We start from the raw sequence: 23,444 nt of genomic DNA, 5'->3' as shown, positions 1-23,444 counted from the left end.
GCTGTGTGTCCATTTGTGACGTGAATGGTGTCAAGCAGGGGAGGATTGGTGGGCAGAGTGGAGGACTGTTGTACCTTCTGATGAAAGCTGGTTGTGCCTCAGCAGCAGTGATGGCCATGTTTTGGTTGGAATGAGGCCAGTTGAGGGCCTGCAACTAACCTGCCTGGACCCACACCCCCTCTGGGGGTGCGATTTTGTATGACAGCAGGAGCACTCTCGTGGTCATCCCATGTACCCAAATGCAGATTTGTACATCAATGTGATGATTCGATCTCTTGTGCTGCCATTCATTAACAATATTACGATAGGTGTTTTTTCAACAGGATAACATTTGTCCACATACTACTGTTGCAACCCAACATGCTCTACAGAGTGTTCATATGATGCCTTGGTCTCCTCAATCACCAGATCTATATTCAATGAAGAACATATGGGACATTATTGAATGACAACTCCAGTGTCGTTTGCTACCATCATTAACCATCCATATATTGACATCAACTCCAGCCTTATCCACAAACAGCTTCAACTGTCCTTCTATTCACCAACCAAGTGCAAGAGGAGTGGAACTCCATCCCATAAATTGACATCCGCCACCTGTCCAACATAATGCAAACACATTTGCTTGGTTGTATTCAACATTCTGGTGGTTACGCCAGTTATTAATGTACTGGTATTTCACATTCTCAATGGCTTATCTCGAACTTGCATTAACCTGTGATCTTGCAATGTTTATCATTTAAATATGTTATCAAGACAGATGTACTCCCAAAATTTCATTCCTCTACATTAATTACATTTTGCCATTGCAATTTTTTTTCCATCAGTGCACGATTTTGAAAGGAGAGGCGTAAAAAATATGTTTGTAAAAGAAAATAGAAAGCCGAATATCATCTTAGTAAATCGCTGGAGAAAACGGAAGGGTAACTGTCAAAAAGAATAAGTAGTAATGAGAATAAAATCCAGGAACGCTATTGTCAGATTAATGAGCTAATACATCCCATGTTGAGAACCCAGTACCTAAATCAGATAACATCGCTAGATAGTGTCATAACAAAATGACACATATTTAATCAGAAATTAGAGAGGTAGAACAAAAGGTATGTGGGAATACTTGTAAGACAGTTTGTGTCAAATCTCAGTGTCATACCAAACCAATTTTGTAAAAATAATGAAACTGAAAAATCGGTAACAGGCAATATCGATGTTAACAAGCAGGCATGAAATGAATATGTCGCTTAAGTTGAAAACAATATTAAGGAACGACTTGAGGCTTCATATTTACAGCAAAGAAACCAAATAGGAATAATTAGTTGTGAAACAGTGATAACAGAGTCTTGTGACTGCGCAAGTTCCGTCAGTTTTCAACAAAGGGCTCAATTCTTCCTATTGCATTTGTGAAACAATCTGACAAAACTTTATCTAAATCATAAGTTGTTAGAAAGAAAATTGGCCACATTATTAAGAGACTGGAAGGCAGTGCACTGTCATAGGAAATGAGAATGTCGTCTTGTAAAACATACAATGAATTTATTAATGCTTCCTTTATCCATTATTGGTCAAACAGTGCACAAAACAATATGAGTAGTGATACTTTCGTGAGAAGAAATTTTGTTGACAGTGGGTGTGACACTTATACAAAATTCAATCAAAATTACTGGGAAAGGTATTTATACTTACACTATCCATTGAAGGAAAGGGATCTAGTTTCAGTTCTCTTATGTAAATTGCCTGCAAATGTACAAGACATATTACTGGAAATTCTGAAAGACAATGTTGATAGTATTTTGCATGCTCTTGAACAGCAGGATTCGCTGTCTGGTATCCATCAACACATGGAAGGGTTGAGAAGTAAGGTAACAGGGAAGAAGAATTAAGGGAATTGTGGAGATTATCATAATAATTAGGAACATAAGTAAAGAGCAATGAGAAATGAGGAGGAAAGAATGAGACCAGAGAAAATAAATGATAATTATGAGGGAGACAGTCAGGCCACTGCAGGAAAACTAATTAGGAGTACTCATGAAGTTCAGCTGAGAATTGAATTTGAAGGAAGGTCAGGCAATATTAACTGTTTGGGATATAATGAAATGGATGTTGTTAAGCAAGACCTGATATCTGCAGAGGGAAAGGAAGTACACGAAAGTGATCAGCTCACACTGAAGGTACAATTCTTTGGTACAGAAATATAAGTGGTTCTTCATTCACGAAGCAACATTTGTGAATGAGAACATATATTTAAAAATAAATGATTGGAATAATATTTCAAGACCGCCAGTGCAAGCGGTAAGAATTATTGAAGCCATTGGTGCAAGGAGTAAGTTAATAAGGAACAAAGCTTTACTGAGATTCAAGATAGAACATTTAATGTGAATGTATCCAGACTATATTTTTTTTTATTTTGAGCTTTTCCTCATTACAGAGGCTTATCTCCAACATACTAATTTACTTGGAAATTACAATACAAACAATAAATGTTCTTAAACTATATTTTCAAAATATTCCTCCAGGTGTTTCGATCTTGTGTGTCCTCTTCCTCTGCGCCCATTCTCCTCATTGTGTGCTGTACATTTTGGAGCCAGGTGGTAATAGGTCGTCCTCTTCTTCTTCTCCCCTCTGGTTCCCACTCCAGTATCAATTTTGGTATTCTGGTTTTCTCCATTCCTCGTACATGCCCGTATCACTGTAATTTCTTCCTATCCATTACGTCATATATTCTTTCTTTTATTTCCATTCTCCTTATTATTTCGGTGTTCCTTATCTTTTCTTTCCTGGAGATTCTTGCCGATCTTCTCCATAAGTCCATCTCTAGAGCTTGTAATTTTTTAATGTGCTTCGTGTTAATTGTCCAGGTCTCTGTTCCATACAGAACCACACTCTCCAATGTGGATTTTTATATTAATTTTTTACTTCTGCTCATTACATTCCTGCTCCATAAGACTGAGTTAAGCATCCCAATGACCCTTTGTCTGCTACTAATACTTTTATTGATTTCTGACTCTGATTTTCCCTCGATTTCTAAAATGGATCACAAATAACAGAAAGTGTTTATCTTTTTGATTTTCTTTCCTTCAATGTATAGCTCATCTGAATCATTAGTCAAGTATTCTGTTTTTTGGCAATTAATCTTTAAACCCCAAGTTTTATATGCTACTGCTAGTTGATTGCACATATAGTTAGCATCCTACCCATCTTGTGCTACAACTACTTGATCATAAGCAAACAATAAATGATGTAGGTAAACTCCATCTCTTATTTCTAATCCCATACTATTACATTTACGAGACCATGTTGTAAGGCTAATATCTATAGAGATTTTAAATAATGATGGTGACATGGGACAGCCCTGTAAAAGGCCTCTGCTTGTTCTAAATTACTGTGAAAGTTTATTACCAACTTTCACTTGGCAAATGTTATCTTTATACATCAGTTGTATTACTTTAATCATGGAAGGGTTTATGTTTGCCATATGTAGTGCTCTCCAAAGTAATTGTCTTGGAACAGTATCATACGCTTTTTCTAGATCTATGAAAATTAATCCTATATTTTTTGATTTTTCCCTATGTTTCTCCAAAATCGGTCGTAATGTGAAAATACGGTCTACACATGATTTCCCAATCCACATTGTTCTTCTTGGGTTCTAAAATTTTTTTGCAGTTTGTTTTTAATTACTTTCGCTAAAATTCTCATTAATGTGTTTGTAACACAAATTCCTCAATAGTTTGAACAAATTTTGCGATCCCCTTTCTTAAATATTGTATTAATGTAACCTAGCTTCGGTCTCGTTGGGTATTGAATCTCCATGTATCATTTTGTTGAAGAGCTATGTTATCAGTTTCACAATTTTGTCACCACCATATTTCAGACACTCCAGATTGATATTGCTTGGTCCCAGTGGTTTACCATTCTTTCCTGTTCTCAATGCCTGAAGTACTTCACTTTCTAAAATCTGGATCTCATCATCTTCATGTCCATTTTCTTCCACTGTTCCTTCTTCTAGATATTCTTCTCTGTCCACATTTAATAATTTTTTGAAATACTCTTCCCATTCCTTTTGTGTTATCAGTTGGACATTAGTTTTGCTTTTTGTATCCTGTTGAAGCCCTTTTAATGGCGACCATGCTTCTTTTGCTCTCCCAAATCCTAATGTGCTATTCACCTTGATACATGTTCTTTTCCATGCTTCGTTTTTTGTCATCCTTATTTTTTTCATCACTTCATTCTTCTTTTTCTTGTATATTGATCTTGTGTCTTCTGATTTATCATTCAATCACTGAAGGAACGCATTTCGTTTTTCTCTAACGAGGACCTCTAGTTCCTCTGACCACCACTCTGCTGCACGGTTGTGGTTGCTATCTTTTTTACCCAACACCTCTGTTGCTATGATTTTCACATTAGTTTTTATATAGTCATATATTTCCTATGTACCTCCTTCAAATGGTTCAACCAGTTTCCTTTCCATCCTGCCCACAAAGAGTGTTCTGATACTTTCGTCTTGTAGGCTGTCAATATTAAAAGGTAAATTTTCATCTTTCTCAGTCTGGTTCGTTTTATTTATGTTACTTGTATCATTCCTTGCAGTCTTCCATGGCCCAAAAGACTTCATTTTTACTAGATAGTGGTCTGATCCACACTGGGCTCCTCTATAAGATCTGACGTCTACTGCCTTGAAACTACTTGTTTGCCTAATGATAATATAATCTATTATAGAACGAAGTTCTTTAGTGTTCTGTTGCCAAGTATATTTATTGATGTCCTTATGTTTGAAAAATGTGTTGGTAATTTTTAGGTCGAATTGTTTACAAATTGCAATCAATCGTTCCCCATTGTCATTATATTCCTCCTCTCCATGTTTTCCTACTATTCTACAGGATTCTCTAATTGCTACCCTTCCATTCAGATCTCCCATGATAATCAGCTCTTTTCTTCTTGGGATTTTTTCAATAGTCTCCCTGAGGGTAGCCCAGAATGTATCTTTCTCCTTATCTTTTGTGTCGTTCGTGGGTGCATATATGCCAATAATCACAACTTCCCTAGCAAATAATGTCATTTCATCAGTTATAATACGTTGATTGATGAATGTCCATTTTGTGATTCTTTCTTTCCATGATTTCTTTATCATAAAGGAGACTCCTGCTTTGGCTCTTACTGCTTTTGATACTCCTTTCCAGATATGTACATAATTATCCAGTTCTCCTACTCATTGGCCTTTCTTCTTTGTTTCAGAGAGTACAACAACATCCATGTTGAACATGTCATGTTCTGCAGGTAGTAAATTTCTTTTAGTGGAAATACATTCCAGCATCCAAACGTCATTTTCCGTTTCTCATCGCCAGTTCGTCGTACAAAGATCCAATTTTTCTGAGGCTTATTATTAGGTTTTTTAGCATTTTTATGTTTTTATGTGAGTGAGGAGCTGGCCCACTGCACAACCCCCAACCTGGAGGACCAAGTAATTTTTACTCAAGGTTTTCTTCCTTTAGCCTTTGATAAGCCAATATCATACTACAAGGCAGCAGTTGCTAGTTTTGGTCCACCCTGGGTATTTTATTTCCCTGGTACCCACCATATCTGGTGAGAATTCCCCTATGCACCACCCGGGGAGGCGCCCGATAGGAGACCAGCAAACTCCACACGGGATCCAGATTATATATAGAATTAATTTTGAGAATGAATTTGTTAATGAAAACTTGTGCTATTGCACATTTTGTGAGAGGTGTTGTAAAAATAAAGATAGGTGATGAGGAAGGTAGATGTCTATTCATAGGAAGTGTGATCCCACAGAGTAAAGAGTTAAGATATTAGAAGACAAAGTTAGTGTTTACCCTGATAAAAGTGGTACTGGAATAATGAAAGTTGTAGATAGCAGAGATGCAGGTTGTAGAGATGAATCAAATTGTACCATGCATGATGAAGAAGATGTTTATTTTGATAATGTAGATGAGGACAGTGGGTTTGAAGTATGCAGATTGAAGTTAAATTTCATAGTGTCCCAGAAAATTATTGATGACATAATTAATGACAGGTTATTGCAGTTGGAAAGTAAAGGATACGACAGAAACAAAGCATCAGGAAACATGTCAAAGTATTTCCGGATATATCTGATCTAATGTAGGACTAGGTTTACTGGTTTGGGGTGAGAAAGCATAGCTCTTTCAAATTATAGTCATATGTAATATCTAAAGCAAGACAGGAGGCCATAGATAAAATGCTTCTTAGTAGTAAATAAAATAATCATTTGATGAATGGTCAGGCCAGACATATTGCAGGAATTAATCCAGAAGTTTAATAACATTCAAATAATGACTATTACTCATCTTGGAGTCAGCTTTTGGCAGATAACTGTAGCTGAAGAATGTAGAAAGTACATAGCATTTGTTTGGACAGGTCGATGTTATCATTTTAACATGACAACATTTGGCCTAACTGCTTTTGTGTTAGTCTTTGTGTGTATCTTGGACAGTATATTAGGAGAGAAACTATTATCAAGAGTTATGTAGATGACATGCTATTACCAGCCAAAAGTTGGAAAGAACATAACAAAAGTTTTTGATATAGTGTTAGAAGCATTCTCTGGTAATGGCATCAGAGTTGATATTAAGGAACCAGGATTTGCATGAGAAGAAATTACGTTTATGGGGCACATTATTATGGCAGATGGCACTAGGCCAAATCCAAAAAAGATACAGGCAGTAAAGGATGCACTGGGACCATCAAAAATAAGAAACAGATTAACACATTTATCTGGTTATACAATTTTTATAGAAATTTTGGAAATAATCAGGCAATGAATGCACAAGCATTCTTAGGCTTGACAAGAAAACCGACCCATGGGCTTGGACTGAACAATGTAAACAAGAAGTTCAGAGAATAAAGGAAAGTTTATGTGAGTGGATAAAGTTATCTCACCCAGATTTGTCTAAGGATATGTGTCCTACCACAGATATTTCAGACCATGGAATTGCAGGAGAAATGTTCTAAATAGTAGACTCCAGTTGAATGTGAAGAAAGATGACCAATGTTGCGAGCTGAATACTGAACAAATGGTACAACAGTACTCAGTGATGAAACAAAGTAGCTTTAGCCATTGTGTGGGGTTTTGGGAAATTTAGAGGAACTATCTGACTGATAGAAAGACAATACAGCCTGGTCGTTCCTACAGGATTGTAGGTTAACTTAGGAGAGGCTCGCTAGATGGGCATTATTGTTATGGGAGTATAATTTTGAGGTAAGGTACCAACCTGTGAGAGAAAACATTGTGGCAGATCCTCTGTTTCGATTACTAATTGGTATTAATAATGAGACTTCAAAGATAACAGTGACAAATTTTACTTAGAATTTTGTTTAACGTTATCTGTCGTTCGCTGATTAAAATGGGCAATCAGGAACATGCCATGAGCAGGCAGGTGCAGGAACTGATGCTAGCTATCTACACAGTCGCAGGCAAGATTTCGGAGAGGCACCATGCATGTACAATAGAAATATCTTGTTGCAATCAAAGCACTATAATTTGTGCTGACCTGAGCGCGAATTAGCATGAAGAACATGATCTTTCATATTGTTCACAGATGTCGCACTGACATCACCTCAGCTAATTAGTATGAGCACATGCAGAGCAGTCAGTTGTTTATTTGTTACCTGTCATTTCACACGTATTTTCCAGTCGCTACCTAAGATCTCACATCAATTATGCAGTGCCATGTGACGTGTGTTTTTATAGGAGGTATAAAACACCAGATATCTATACACAAATTACTTTCAGATTTACGAGAACTGGAGCTTTTATTTTACAACCAACCATTAGTGAAAGTGCTATATTTTGGGAGAAAGCAGGAATACCAACAAGAACTGTTCAATGTGGTTCAAGAAATTTATTAATTTGCATTTGGAATGGAGAAAGTTGGAGAAGAACGTAAAAAAACTGCCAAACGGTGATTAAGGCTGAGAAATTTACAAATAATTTTAACTTATTTGATAGTGTGAGGCAGGGAGAATGGAAGAAGAGAAAAGGCAATAAAAACAAATGTGAACAACATTTAGTTCTAGATCATCTGCTGTACTTCCTTGTTCTTCATTTGAAGACTCAGATAAGGCATTTTCAAGTTCAAATGGAAGTGAAACGAGGATAATGGAATGTAGTCGAATTAAGTTGGGTGATGCTGAGGGTATTAGATTAGGAAAGGGGACACTTAAAGTAGTAAAGGAGTTTTGCTATTTGGGGAGCAAAATAACTGATGATGGTCTAAGTAAAGAGGATATAAAACGTAGACTGGCAATGGGAAGGAAAGCGTTTCTGAAGAAGAGGAATTTGTTAACAACGAGTATAGATTTAAGTGTCAGGAAGTCGTTACTGAAAGTATTTGTATGGAGTGTAGCCATGTATGGAAGTCAAACATGGACGATAAATACACTCCTGGAAACTGAAATAAGAACATCGTGAATTCATTGTCCCAGGAAGGGGAAACTTTATTGACACATTCCTGGGGTCAGATACATCACATGATCACACTGACAGAACCACAGGCACATAGACACAGGCAACAGAGCATGCACAATGTCGGCACTAGTACAGTGTATAGCCACCTTTCGCAGCAATGCAGGCTGCTATTCTCCCATGGAGACGATCGTAGAGATGCTGGATGTAGTCCTGTGGAACGGCTTGCCATGTCATTTCCACCTGGCGCCTCAGTTGGACCAGCGTTCGTGCTGGACGTGCAGACCGCGTGAGACGACGCTTCATCCAGTCCCAAACATGCTCAATGGGGGACAGATCCGGAGATCTTGCTGGCCAGGGTAGTTGACTTACACCTTCTAGAGCCCGTTGGGTGGCACGGGATACATGCGGACGTGCATTGTCCTGTTGGAACAGCAAGTTCCCTTACCGGTCTAGGAATGGTAGAACGATGGGTTCGATGACGGTTTGGATGTACCGTGCACTATTCAGTGTCCCCTCGACGATCACCAGTGGTGTATGGCCAGTGTAGGAGATCGCTCCCCACACTATGATGCCGGGTGTTGGCCCTGTGTGCCTCGGTCGTATGCAGTCCTGATTGTGGCGCTCACCTGCACGGCGCCAAACACGCATACGACCATCATTGGCACCGAGGCAGAAGCGACTCTCATCGCTGAAGACGACACGTCTCCATTCGTCCCTCCATTCACGCCTGTCGCGACACCACTGGAGGCGGGCTGCACGATGTTGGGGCGTGAGCGGAAGACGGCCTAACGGTGTGCGGGACCGTAGTCCAGCTTCATGGAGACGGTTGCGAATGGTCCTCGCCGATACCCCAGGAGCAACAGTGTCCCTAATTTGCTGGGAAGTGGCGGTGCGGTCCCCTACGGCACTGCATAGGATCCTACGGTCTTGGCGTGCATCCGTGCGTCGCTGCAGTCCGGTCCCAGGTCGACGGGCACGTGCACCTTCCGCCGACCACTGGCGACAACATCGATGTACTGTGGAGACCTCACGCCCCACGTGTTGAGCAATTTGGCGGTCGTCCACCCGGCCTCCCGCATGCCCACTATATGCCCTCGCTCAAAGTCCGTCAACTGCACATACGGTTCACGTCCACGCTGTCGCGGCATGCTACCAGTGTTAAAGACTGCGATGGAGCTCCGTATGCCACGGCAAACTGGCTGACACTGACGGCGGCGGTGCACAAATGCTGCGCAGCTAGCGCCATTCGACGGCCAACACCGCGGTTCCTGGTGTGTCCGCTGTGCCGTGCGTGTGATCATTGCTTGTACAGCCCTCTCGCAGTGTCCGGAGCAAGTATGGTGGGTCTGACACACCGGTGTCAATGTGTTCTTTTTTCCATTTCCAGGAGTGTAGTTTAGACAAGAAGACGATAGAAGCTTTCGAAATGTGGTGCTACAGAAGAATGCTGAAGATTAGATGGGTAGATCACATAACTAATGAGGAGGTGTTGAAGAGGATAGGGGAGAAGAGAAGTTTGTTGCACAACTTGACTAGAAGAAGGGATCGGTTGGTAGGGCATGTTCTGAGGCATGAAGGGATCACAAATTTAGCATTGGAGGGCAGCGTGGAGGGTAAAAATCGTAGAGAGAGACCAAGAGATGAAAACACTAAGCAGATTCAGAAGGATGTAGGTTGCAGTAGGTACTGGGAGATGAAGAAGCTTGCACAGGATAGAGTAGCATGGAGAGCTGCATCAAACCAGTCTCAGGACTGAAGACCACAACAACAACAATAACAACAACAACATGGAAGTGACGTTGGTCATGGCGAGTTGTTAGATAATACAAGTTTTATAGGTTAAATATCTTCTTTTGCAACTGTAATGGAAGTCTTATTAAGACCAAATGCGTTTCTCTTTGTTCTAAAGCATCTTCAATGGTCAATGTAACAATATGACATGGTTTTTTTCTCTTACGATTTTGTTTGCTAGGGTCATAAACAGATCGCATGCTTTAACTTACTTTTTTGTTGTTTATGTCATTCTTCCTGTTGTTTTAAAACATAGCAATAGAAGAACAGGAAGGCTGAAGTAAATAACAAAACACTGTTAGTACCGACAGGAAAAAAATTATTTTTATAGTAGTACATTGAAGAACGTAAACTGCGCATGGTCCTAACAAACAAAATCAGCCGGCCGCGGTGGCCGAGAGGTTCTAAGCACTTCAGTCTTGAACCGCGCAACTGCTACAATCGCAGGTTCGAATCCTGCCTCGGGCATGGATGTAAGTGATGTCCTTAGGTTAGTTACGTTTAAGTAGTTCTAAGTACTAGGGGATTGATGACCTCAGATGTTAAGTCCCATAGTGCTCAGAGCTATTTGAACCAAAACAAAATCGACACAGAAAACAACCATGTTGTTCAGTGATAACTGAAGTTGCTTCAGAATAAAGCCAAACGCATTTGGTCTTAACAAGACTTTCATTGCAGTTGCAAAAGAAGGTATTTAATCTATAAAACGTTCAGTTATGGAAAAAGGAGCTCGAGAAACAAAGAAGACAACTTGTTTTAGGATATATGTCTGAGAGCAGTTCATTGGAGAATGTTGAAAAGCGAGGTACGAAAGATTTTATTACTGCAAATCAGCAGCTGCCTGGCATAGATGAAAGTTGAGTGTAAATAGATTCTATGTATATTCTTCAAGCAACAGCTGAGGAACTTGGTCACAATACTGAAGAACTCTGTATTAATAAATTCCTCTTCTCATATAATTGTTCATTGGGATAGAATCGTAAACTCCTGCCAGCATTAAAAAGAAAGAAAGACCTCCAATCATTGTTACATTTGGGGATAGTGAAGAGCTCATTGGTCTTCCAAAATAGCAGAATGATTCTGTTAAAGAACAAGCAAGCGAGGTCTGGAATGCGTTGAGGAACTGAGGTATTGAACAGAACATGAAAATTCTCTGTAGCGACATAGCTGCTTCAAAGACTGGCTGTCTTAATGTTGTATGCACCTTACTTGACCACAAATTGGACAGGAAGTTGTATTTCCAATGCCAGATCACATATATGAACTTAAACCAAAAATCATTTTTGAATGTAAAGTACATGGTGTAACAAGTAGTCCTGACATAATAGTTTTTAAGCAGTTTACGGAAAACTGAGAAAGTATCAATGTCAGTAATTTTCAAACTGACAAAAATATTGTCGATTTCATTTTAATAAGTCAGAAATTAAAGAGATGTTAGACTTTTATACATGCGAATTAGATAAACCACCTTTGGGAGGTAATCACTGTGAACTCATAGAGTTCTGTGTAATAGTTTTGGGAAGAGTCTTCAGAAAAACTGATAATATGCCTTCCTGGAGCAATGCATCAATCAAGATTATTGCTTAAAAATGTTTCGCTAAGAACACAACATGAACTACCCATTGAAAATAAAAATGTATTGAGCAATGTCCCTTTGTTAACGCCCCCCCTCTCCCCCCTGACATGAACCATGGTCTTTGCCATTGGTGAGGAGGCTTGCATGTCTCAGTGATACAGATAGTCATAACATATGTGCAACCACAGTGAAGGGGTATCTGTTGAGAGGCCAGACAAATTTCTTGAAGAGGGTAGCAACCTTTTCAGTACAGGGGTTACAGTCTGGATGATTGACTGATCTGGTCTTGTAACATCAACAAAAATGACCTTGCTGTGCTGGTACAGTGAACAGCTGTAGGCAAAGAGAAACTAAAGCCACAATTTTTCCCAAGGACATGCAGCTCTACTGTCTGGTTAAATGGAAATAACATCCTCTTGGGTAAAATATTCTGGAGATGAAATAGTCCTCATTCAGATCTCCAACTGAGGACTGCTCAGGAGAATGTCATTATCAGGGGAAAAAACTGAAATTCTTCAGATAAGAGCAGGGAACATTAGAGCCCACAACTGGGCAGCTAGGTTAGTGAATTTAAAAAGAGAAATGGATACGTTGAAATTAGATATAGAGGGAGTTAGGGATATTTGGTGGCACCAGGGAAAGGACTTCTGGTCATGTGAATATTGGGCCATAAATACTTAATCAAATACAGGTAATAGAGGTGTAGGTTTAATAATGAATACGAAAATAGGAATGTGGACAATAAACAGCATAGTGAACAAATTATCATAAGCAAGATAGACATTAAGTCCACATCTACCACAGTAGTGCAAATTTATATGCCTACTATCTCCATAGATGAAGAACAGACTGTAGAAATGTGTGATGGGTTAAAAGATATTACTTAGATAGTTAAGGGGGACGGAAATATAAGTGTGACGATGGACTTGAATTCGATAGGAGGAAAAGGAAGAGAAGAAAAAATAGTATGCAAATGTGGACGAGGGGGGGGCGGGGGTAATGGACTGAAATGGTAAGTCATCTGCTGGAATTTTGCACAGAACATAATTTAATCATCGTTAACATTTGGTTTAACGATCATGAAAGAAGACCGTATACTCGCAAGAGACCTGCAGACACTAGAAGGTTTCAGACTGAACATCTAATAATACAGTAAAGATTTCGGAACCAGATTTTAAATTGTAAGACATTTCTAGAGGCAGATGTGGGGCCTGGCACCAAATTATTGATTATAAACTGTAGAATAAAACTGAAGAAATTGTAAAAAGTTAGAAAATGAAGGGCATGGGTAAACTGAAAGAACCAGATGTTATTGATAGTTTCAGAGGCTGCATTAGGCAACAATTTACTAGAAGAGGGGAAAGATATACAGTAGAAAACCTAAGTTTAGTTTACAGAGATAAAACAGTGAACGCAACAGAGGATCAAATACATAAAACGACAAAAGAAATGAACATGAAGACAATATTATAGAAACAGAAGAGGACGTAGAGGAAGATGAACTGGGAGATATGATACTGCGAGAAGAATTTGAGAGAACACTGAAAGCCCAAGTCGAAACAATGCCCTGAGAGTAGACGACATTCCATCAGAAGTCCTTGTAGCCTTCGGGGAGCCAGCTATAACAGAACTATTTCATCTGGTGTTGAACATGTACGAGACAGCCGAAATACCTTCACACTTCAAGAAGATTGTCATAATTCCAGTTGCAAAGAAAACAGATGCTGACAAGTGCAAATAATACCGTACTATCAGTTTCATAAGTCATGGTTGCAAAATACTAAAACAAATTCCTTACGTAAGGATGGAAAAACTGGTAGAAGCCAACATGAGGGAAAGTCAGTTTTAATTCCAGAGAAATGTAGAATGGCACGAAACAATACAGACCCTCTGACTTCTCTTAGAGGACAGCTTAAGGAAAGGCTAACCTTCGTTTGTAGCACTTATAAACTTAAAAAAACTTTTGACAATATTGACTGGTATGCCCTTTTGAAATTTTAAATGTTGCAGGAATAAAATATAGGGAGCAGAAGGCTATTTTCAACTTGTACAGAAACCAAACGGCAGTTATAGTAGTAGAGGGGCATGAAAGGGAAGGAGAAGGGAGTGAGAGAGAGTTGTAGCCTCTCTACAATGTTATTTTGTGTGTACATTGAATGGCAGAAAAGGAAAATTTGGAGTAGGAAATGAAGTCCAGCGAGGAGAAATAAAAACTTTGACTTTGGCCGATGAGATTTTAATTAGGTCAGTGACAGCAAAGGGCCAGGAAGAACAGTTGAATGGAGGCTATAAGATGAACACCAACTAAAGCAAAACGAGGATAATGGAATGTATTAGAATCATATCAGGTGATACTGAGGGAATTAGATTAGGTTCTAAAATGGCTCTGAGCACTATGCGACTTAACTTCTGAGGTCATCAGTCTCCTAGAACTTAGAACTAATGAAACCTAACTAACCTAAGGACAGCACACACATCCATGCCCGAGGCAGGATTCGAACCTGCGACCGGAGCGGTCGCTCGGCTCCAGACTGTAGTGCCTAGAACCGCACGGCCACTACGACCGGCTAGATTAGGAATGAGACACTTAAAATAGTAGATGTGTTTTGCTATTTGGGCAGCAAAATAACTGATGATGGTCGAAATAGAGACGATTTAAAATGTAGACTGGCAATTGCAAGAAAAGCGTTTCTGAAGAAGAGAATTTTGTTAACTTTGGATGTAGATTTGAGTGTCAGGAAATATTTTCCGAAAGTTTTTGAATGGAGTGTAGCCATGCATGGAAGTGAAACATGGTTGATAAATAGTTCAGACAAGAAGAGAATAGAAGGTTTTGGAATGTGGTGCTACAGAAGAATGCTGAAGATTAGATGGGTCTATCAAGTAAGTAATGATGAGGTACTGAATAGAATGGGGGAACACAGAAGTCTGTGGCACCACATGACTAGAAGAAGGAATCAATGGTAGGACATATTCTGAGGCATCAAGGGGTCACCAGTTTAGTGTTGGAGGGCAGTGTGGAGGGTAAAAATCGTAGAGGGAGACCAAGAGATGAATACACTAAACAGATACAGAAGGATGTAGGTTGCAGTAGGTACTGGGAGATGAAGAGGCTTGCACAGGATAGAGTAACATGGAGAGCTGCATCAAACCAGCTTCTGGGCTGAAGACCACAGCAACAACATATGTCAAACTGTAGCTTCAGTTGCAGTGGACCTGTAAAACCTTCTCTTCTGGATCTCTGCTTCTTAAAAGATCTGAAATCGTATGAAAGGATATATTCCACCATTTCAAAAGCACCCCTAAGGAAAAACTTAGTCATCATGTGTGGTATTTATCCCAACAGATATCTCTTTGATGATGAAGAGGACATAAAAACCAATATCAAAAGGGCAGCACACTTGGAGAGAGAGAATCTGGAAATGGAAAAAAGATGTATGCCTTTTTGTGGAGAAGGATAGACCATTTTATGGTAAGGTTAATATTATTCTGATTATTAATTAAATCTCCTAATTCACTCTCATCTTCGTTTCAGAGAAATATTACCCGACTTCGTGTCAAGCAAGAGCAGTTGATCTGTTCTCTTGCCTGAAGATTATGATCACTAGTTTTATTCGAGAATGACCTTCGACGTGGACGAGAAGCACTTTATATTTAGGCACTAAAATATGCCGAAAGGATAGTCAAGGAGTAATAACTGTTAATGACTTTGCTGAAATGTAGATGAGGAGGAAAAGGAATTTGTATTGCGTTTTGTTCAAGAACATTGTAGCCTGTACCCAGATTGCAAGAAAGAAACACTGAAAAGAAAATATACCAAAGAATACCAAAAATTTAATTTTGAGTGAATGCATTTATCAATAACTCACTGCGGGAGTAGCTTCTCCTGCAGTACCGATGACGCCACACAGAGTGTCTCTTAAGCCAGAGGCGCTCACAGAGGCCAATTCGAACCTCTCGATAGGCCGCATAGTCACCAGTTTAGGCCAATGCAGGAACAGCAGCTAAGCTGCTTACACTGCCTACACACCTGGCATATGTAGCGAGTGTTTTTCAGCGAGCGAACCATCATCGACGCAAGACGAAAACCATGGTAGACACAAAAAAGAACAAATCACTAGATTCGGATCCACCACACCACTTCTGCTGCATGATTCTAGAACGTTTAGCTTTCCGATATTCAAATACGCTTTCCCTCCCTATATCATTCTCGAAGCAGTACCAGATTCACTTCAACAGAGTCCTCTGGACAACAAAGAAATTAACGAGATCGTCTACAAGCCAAAATACCAACAAGAATTTCGGATGATATAGCAATTTGATATAGAATAACTGAATGAGCGATAGTACTTAAATCAATTTCTACAGGGGGAGACAAACATTTTCTACATACGGTAGACTAAATTTTCAAGATTTCAATTTCTACAGAATAGGAAAAATTTCTCTACATAAACAAACTTTTTCAAGATCACTATGTTAAAATATTAAGACTAGTGAGATAAGAAGACACACAAGCCAGAACATCAGGCAACCAATCCTAGCTTCAATTTTTTCTACCAGGAGATTTTTCTCTCAGCTGTAAGATGAATGCTGGGATTTAGAGTACAGGAAACACAATTAAGAACGTTTTCCTCCCAAATATCCATCCATCTTCAGTAAAGAACATTAAAAAATTACATAAGCACCCAGTTACCCTAAACAAACTCTGTCATGACAGAGCAAATTACAACTACTAGCTGAAAAGGTCTATCTTAGTAGTAAGGATCTTGGTACACTTTTGGTATCAAATTGATACGATAATTAATTGAATTGATCAACTGAACCGTTCTCTCTTCTCTTCCCCTTAACCTGTCGTTCTGACAATTGATTTACGACCGCCTGAGAGTTGATTTATGACCTCCTGTTGGTAATCAGTCCTTCTGAGAAACCCCCACCCTCCCTCCCTCTCCTGCCCTCCCAACCATCTGGTAAAGGGGCACTTGCTCAGTTTGAACCACCTGTCCCCACTGATCGAGGTGGCGTTGTGGTTAGCACACTGGACTCGCATTCGTGAGGATGATGGTTCAAACTCCATCCGGTCATTCTGATTTAAGTTTTCCATGTTTTCCTTAAATCGCTTCGGTCATTTGCTGAGCATCACCAACTTCCTACCCCATCCTTCCCTAATCCGATGGTACCAATGACCTCACTGTTTGGTCCCTTCCCCCAAATCAACCAACCAACGACTTGTCTCCCACGTGGGAAATCCCCCCGCCCTCCCCTCCTCTCTCCCACTCTCCAATCCCCTCATGGAAATTGGTGGGATAAAAGCTCAGTCAGTGCTGAAGATGAAGAATCTCATGACATGACATGAATGTCAATTCTAATACTGTACTGTTCAGTTCAGTTTACAGTTTTTGTATTAGATCTGTTTGCTTGAGATAGGGCTCCCCCACTTGGGGGAAGCTCACATCTGCACACCTACTGCCCCACTTCCCATGACATAATAACTGTAAGCATCGAGAAGTGGAGTGAAGTGTGGTTTATTAGCTGCTATTTTGGGTTACATGCACATGTGCCTGTTGTTGAGGCAGGAGGCATGTGCATCTGCATGCCACACACGTCAGGCCCCTACTGTGGCTCTAGTTCCATATGCCGCCAACAAGTGGCAACAGTGTTCCAGTTGGCACCCACCCTTAAACTGATCCATCTGTGTTGCGCTGTTGGGCAGAAAGGACTCACTATGGAGCACTCGTGTGATGACGAAAAAAAAGGGCGATGTTGTGCTGTGGTATGCATTTTGCTGTATGTTTTAGCTCAGTCTGGAATCATTTTACTGGAGAGTCTTAGTATGTAGTGTCCTCCTAGGAAAGTACTGTCGTAATGTGTTCAACTGAGAAGTTGGTTCTGGACAGAGAGGAGTTTATTACCTGTAAGCATACAGTTGAAGACTGCTTCCATAGCCTCCCACATGAGAAATGGAAGGAGGAGATAATGGCTGAGCATGGAGTGAACACTTTTTCAGCAGCAGCATGGGCTGAAGATGCACTTCGCAACTCATAGAGACTGCGGCCTATGTTGGAGCTGTTCGTGTTTTTCAAATGGCCTGTCAATCCACAGTGCAGAAGACAACTTTGTCCTGTCCCGCTATACCAGACAGAATGAACCAAACGTGTTCACTTTGGTGTATGGGCGTGGACTGAGGTTGTTCACAAAACTGCCACAAAGGACGCTTGAAACAGGTTTCTCCTCCCCTACCACTTCCCTTGGACACCAATAGGAACCCTTCTCCCATCTGAGTCAGTAGGAATGTGGGAAAACTACACCTGGTCACGTGATTGTGACATTGGTGTATATAAGACAGACGCACTCTCACTCGCAGTCAGTCAGTGGAAGAACCATAAAGTGTAAACAGCATCAGAGATCCTCATCCACCTCTGCACTGTAGAAGAAACATAAAAGTAAGTACTCATTACATGTCTTTGCTACGATTATCACTCATAGTAGTTCTTCCTCTTCTTTGTCTAGTTCCATTTCTTTGTTCAACTCCATTTCTTTGTCTGCGGATGCTTATTGTTTCCTCTTCTTTGTTCAGTAACATGCAGAGTGTCCAGAAAAGCAGCGACTTCTAGCACGTCTGGACCAGCAGCGGTCTCCAGCTGGCAGTGACCTTTGGCATGCCCGGGGCAGCAGCAGCCATCACCAACCCTTGGGACCTACAGTGACCTCTGGAACATCAGGGCCAGCAGTGGCGAGCTTCTATTGTCCATCCAACTTAGTGATTTGTGTAGTGAAGACACCCAACCAGTCTTTGACTCTCAGAGGAACTGTACTGGATGCCTTACACCACATGGTGCAGGTCAGTACTAGTCTTCAACATATGCACCATCCCAGAACATGCCAGTGTTACTGCAAGGACAGAGTGTTGATGTGGTACGTGAGATGCTGCCAATTCCTCCCAGTGCTCTACTGCTTTTCACATCAACTTATAATTTAACAGCTAGCGGTTCAGAGTGCTTAAATATTGGTTTAGAAGCATCGGTGGAGTGACTGGTATGTTGTGCTAGAGGCTGAAAATGCATCGAACAGTGTTAAAGTATGATCTACGGAGTTGGAATGGGATGAACTGTATAATACAGAACTCTGCATCAGTCAGCAGTTGACCTTAATGTATTCTCCATCTCTCTGAACATTAACTGTGCTGGCCTAATGGTATCTATAACATCACTGTACGACAGCGTAACACTCATGGTGAGATCTGGAGGTCGATCCATTTGCCTTGAACACCCCACCATTACAAACTTGTTTGGCATGAGGATGATGCTATTCCTCATGTTGGATAGACTGAACTGTGGGCTCCTATGTGTCCTAACTGTGACTAAAGACGTTGTGAGCTATCTCTATACATACAGTGTGCATGCAGATGACTTAGCTCACAGTATCAACACAGTGTCAAAATATGAAGCTAAAGGAACACCCACCAGTTTGAGAGAAATACATACTGAATTCTGTGCATACAAGAGACCAATATCCTTTCTTCCAGGAGTGCTAGTTTTGCAAGGTTCGCAGGAGAGCTTCTGTGAAGTTTGGAAGGTAGGAGACGAGGTATTGGCAGAACTGAAGCTACGAGTGCGGGCCGTGAGTTGTGCTTGGGTAGCTCAGATGGTAGAGCACTTGCCCACGAAAGGCAAAGTTCCCGAGTTCGAGTCTCGGTCTGGCACACAGTTTTCATCTGCCAGGAAGGGATCTTTTTTTACAAAATACTGTACTATTGTGAAGAGTGAACCAGTGAATTTTTATTTACGAATACCATTACTGATGTGTAAACAAAAAAATGTTATCACAAATCTTTGTTGTTTTTCTTATTTAACTAACCTGTCATTATACAATGTAGATGCAGCGTCAGTGGCTCAGTCGGTAAGATGAATGCGCTATAGTGGCTTCACATATTATTATTATTACTACTACTACTACAAGTGTTCATTTTTCTACAAGCGCCCACTGTATTCCAGAACATGATGTAATCGGTATCATGACAGTGTGGGTGAAGCATCATGTCTTTGTTGTAAGTGACTGATCCTCTGGTGGTGTGGAAGAGGACCGAAAGAAAAAGAAGAAAGAGTTATTCTTACCCGATAATATACAGTGATTATTATAGGTCCAGCCAACGGCAGTAAGACAAATGTTTTCATGTCACAACTAACACACCTGGATAAAGTCCGCTTTGAGCATGTATGTGTATTTTCAAAAACGCTGTTTTAGCCCAAGTACCAGCTACTGCAAAAGATACTGCAGGGTGTAGATGGTATAAGATGCTCCACATTCAGTCAAAGCAGTCAAATCCCCCCACAAGAATCAGTAAAGCCAAACACAGTGATCATATTTGACGACGTTACTGTAGAAAACCAGGATTAAATTCCACGATATTTCCGTTTTGGTCATCATACAGGTGTAGATGTATATTATTTGAGACAGACATATATCATAATGCAAAACGGTTGGTGTGGGATAATCCGAATCTCATTACAGTTTTCAAACAAGACAGTTTGAATTTAAAACACATTTACCAGCTGTATGTAGGAAACGACATGTCATTCAATTATTTTGTAAAGATATATGCAGGTGGTTCATGGTGTGGGTTCCTGTAGTCATGTCCTAGTTCATGAACCACAGGCAATGTATGAGTGGCCAAGTAAGTGGTCCCGACAGTCAGGATACCAGTTACTTTGGAATAAGGCTGGGCATCTCGGACATTTTCTGAGTCGTGGTCACCTTTGTGCTCATACGGCAAAGACTACCATATCCACCGGTTAGTCCCTCAACCGTTAGGGGTAAAACTCAATGGGACTCAGGGCAAGTAAGGCTAGCAACCTGCTTCCCTGGTACTTTAAATATGATGCTGGCAACAATCAGAGCAAAATGCCTCGGACCTTTGGAGGTGACGGAGTCCCACCTCTAACTGACAAACTAGGGACTCCTAAGATACGACTTGGCAAACAAATGGTAATGAGATGGGGAGCTATTAATATCAATGGGGGCTACTCTGGGAAGAAGGTAGAGCTGACAGAGGCTGCAAGTAAGATGGGGTAGGACGTTTTAGCTGTTAGTGACATTCGGCTAAGGGGTGAGAAAGAAGAGGAAGTGGGAGAATACAAGGTCTACCTGTCAGGAGTCAAAGCAGGAATAGCACAATGGGGTGTAGGGCTTTACATCAGGAAAGAAATGGAACCCAGCGTAGTTGCAATAAGGTATGTAAACGAACGACTGATGTGGATAGATTTGACAGTGTCTAGCAAGAAAATTAGGATTGTGTCAGTATATTTCCATTGTGAAGGGACAGATCAAGATAAGATGGATAGTTTTTATGAGGCACTCAGTGATGTAGTTGTTAGAGTAAAGGACAAGGACAGTGTTCTGCTCATGGGTGATTTTAATGCCAGGATTGGAAATCGAACAGAAGGGTATGAAAAGGTTATGGGTAAATTTGGAGAGGATATGGAGGCCAACAGGAACGGGAAACAACTCTTGGATTTCTGTGCCAGTATGGGCTTAGTAATCACAAACTCCTTTTTTAAACATAAGAACATTCACCGGTATACTTGGGAAGGCAGGGGAATCAGATCTGTCATTGACTATATAATAACAGATCAGGAAGGCTGTGAGGGACACACGTGTATTCAGGGGATTCTTTGATGACATTGATCATTATTTAATCTGCAGTGAAATTGGGATTGTGAGGCCAAAAGTGCAGGAGGTCAGGTCCATATGTAGGAGGATAAGAGTGGAGAAACTTCAGGATAAGGAAATCAGGCACAAGTACATAACAGCGATCTCAGAAAGGTACCAGTTAGTTGAATGTAGTCAATTACAGTCATTGGGAAAGGAATGGCCAAGGTACAGGGACACAGTACTAGAAGTGGCTAAAGTATGTCTTGGAACAGTAGTGTGTAAAAGTAGTATGAAGCAAACAGCTTGGTGGAATGACACATTCAAGGCAGCCTGTAAAAGGAAAAAGAAGGCGTATCAAAAACGGCTATATACTAGAACTCAGGTAGACAGAGAAAGTTATGTTGAAGAAAGAAACAAAGCCAAACAGATAATTGCAGCATCCAAGAAGAAATCTTGGGAAGACTTTGGAAACAGGTTGGAGACTATGGGTCAAGCTGCTGGAAAACCATTCTGGAGTGTAATTAGCAGTCTTCGAAAGGGAGGTAAGAAGGAAATGACAAGTATTTTGGACAGGTCAGGAAAACTGCTGGTGAATCCTGTGGATGCCTCGGGCAGATGGAGGGAATATTTTGAAGAGTTGCTCAATGTAGGTGAAAATACGATCAGTAATGTTTCAGATTTCGAGGTAGAATGGGATAGGAATGATGATGGAAATAAAATCACATTTGAGGAAGTGGCGAAAATGGTCAATAGATTGCAGTGCAATAAAGCAGCTGGGGTGGATGAAATTAAGTCGGAACTCATCAAATACAGTGGAATGTCAGGTGTTAAGTGGCTACACAGGATAATTGAAATGGCCTGGGAGTCGGGACAGGTTCCATCAAACTGGACAAAAGCAGTAATCACACCAATCTTTAAACATTACAGAAAAGATTGTAACAACTACAGAGGAAATCAGCGTTATGGGTAAAATCTTCTCAGGTATTGTTGAAAGGAAAGTGCGAGTATTAGTTGAGGACCAATTGGATGAAAATCAGTGTGGGTTTAGGCCTCTTAGAGGTTGTCAGGACCAGATCTTTAGCTTGCATCAAATAATGGAGAAGTGTTATGAGTGGAACAGGGAATTGTATCTATGCTTTATAGATCTAGAAAAGGCATATGACCGAGTTCCTAGGAGGAAGTTATTGTCTGTTCTACGAGGTTATGGAATAGGAGGCAAACTTTTGCAAGCAATTAAAGGTCTTTACATGGATAGTCAGGCAGCAGTTAGAGTTGACGGTAAATTGAGTTCATGGTTCAGAGTAGTTTCAGAGGTAAGACAAGGCTGAAACCTGTCTCCACTGTTGTTCATATTATTTATGGATCATATGTTGAAAACAATAGACTGGTTGGGTGAGATTAAGATATGTGAACACAAAATAAGCAGTCTTGCATATGCGGATGACTTAGTTGTGATGGCAGATTCGATTGAAAGTTTGCAAAGTAATATTTTAGAGCTAGATCAGAAATGTAAGGACTATGGTATGAAGATTAGCATCTCCAAAACGAAAGTAATGTCAGTGGGAAAGAAATATAAACGGATTGAGTGCCAAATAGGAGGAACAAAGTTAGAACAGGTGGACGGTTTCAAGTACTTATGATGCATATTCTCACAAGATGGCAACATAGTGAAAGAACTGGAAGCGAGGTGTAGCGAAGCTAATGCAGTGAGTGCTCAGCTACGATCTACTCTCTTCTGCAAGAAGGAAGTCAGTACCAAGACTAAGCTATCTGTGCACCGTTCAATCTTTCGACCAACTTTGTTGTATGGGAGCGAAAGCTGGGTGGATTCAGGTTACCTTATCAACAAGGTTGGTTCGAATGGCTCTGAGCACTATGGGACTGAACATCTACGGTCATCAGTCCCCTAGAACTTAGAACTACTTAAACCTAACCTAAGGACATCATATAACACCCAGTCATCACGAGGCAGAGAAAATCCCTGGCCCCGCC

The 23,444-nt window shown here is 40.5% G+C and overlaps 1 protein-coding gene across 1 annotated transcript; it reads right to left on the bottom strand.

Annotated features, from left to right (window-relative positions):
- Positions 1–4,420: 4,420 nt before the first annotated feature.
- LOC126154322 (craniofacial development protein 2-like) lies at positions 4,421–5,122 on the bottom strand. Its single transcript, XM_049916188.1, has one exon. It carries the CDS (start codon positions 5,120–5,122, stop codon positions 4,421–4,423), a length of 702 nt encoding a protein of 233 aa, XP_049772145.1.
- Positions 5,123–23,444: the final 18,322 nt, after the last annotated feature.

This window comes from Schistocerca cancellata, chromosome 1 (genome assembly GCF_023864275.1).
Source record: "Schistocerca cancellata isolate TAMUIC-IGC-003103 chromosome 1, iqSchCanc2.1, whole genome shotgun sequence".
Taxonomy (NCBI): domain Eukaryota; kingdom Metazoa; phylum Arthropoda; class Insecta; order Orthoptera; family Acrididae; genus Schistocerca; species Schistocerca cancellata.
Note: the sequence above shows the minus strand (reverse complement) of the source record. Positions and strands in the feature narration are given on the sequence as shown.

Coding starts and splice junctions, on each gene's coding strand:
- LOC126154322 (XM_049916188.1), bottom strand. CDS start 5,122: ATGATAAAGAAATCATGGAAAGAAAGAATCACAAAATGGACATTCATC.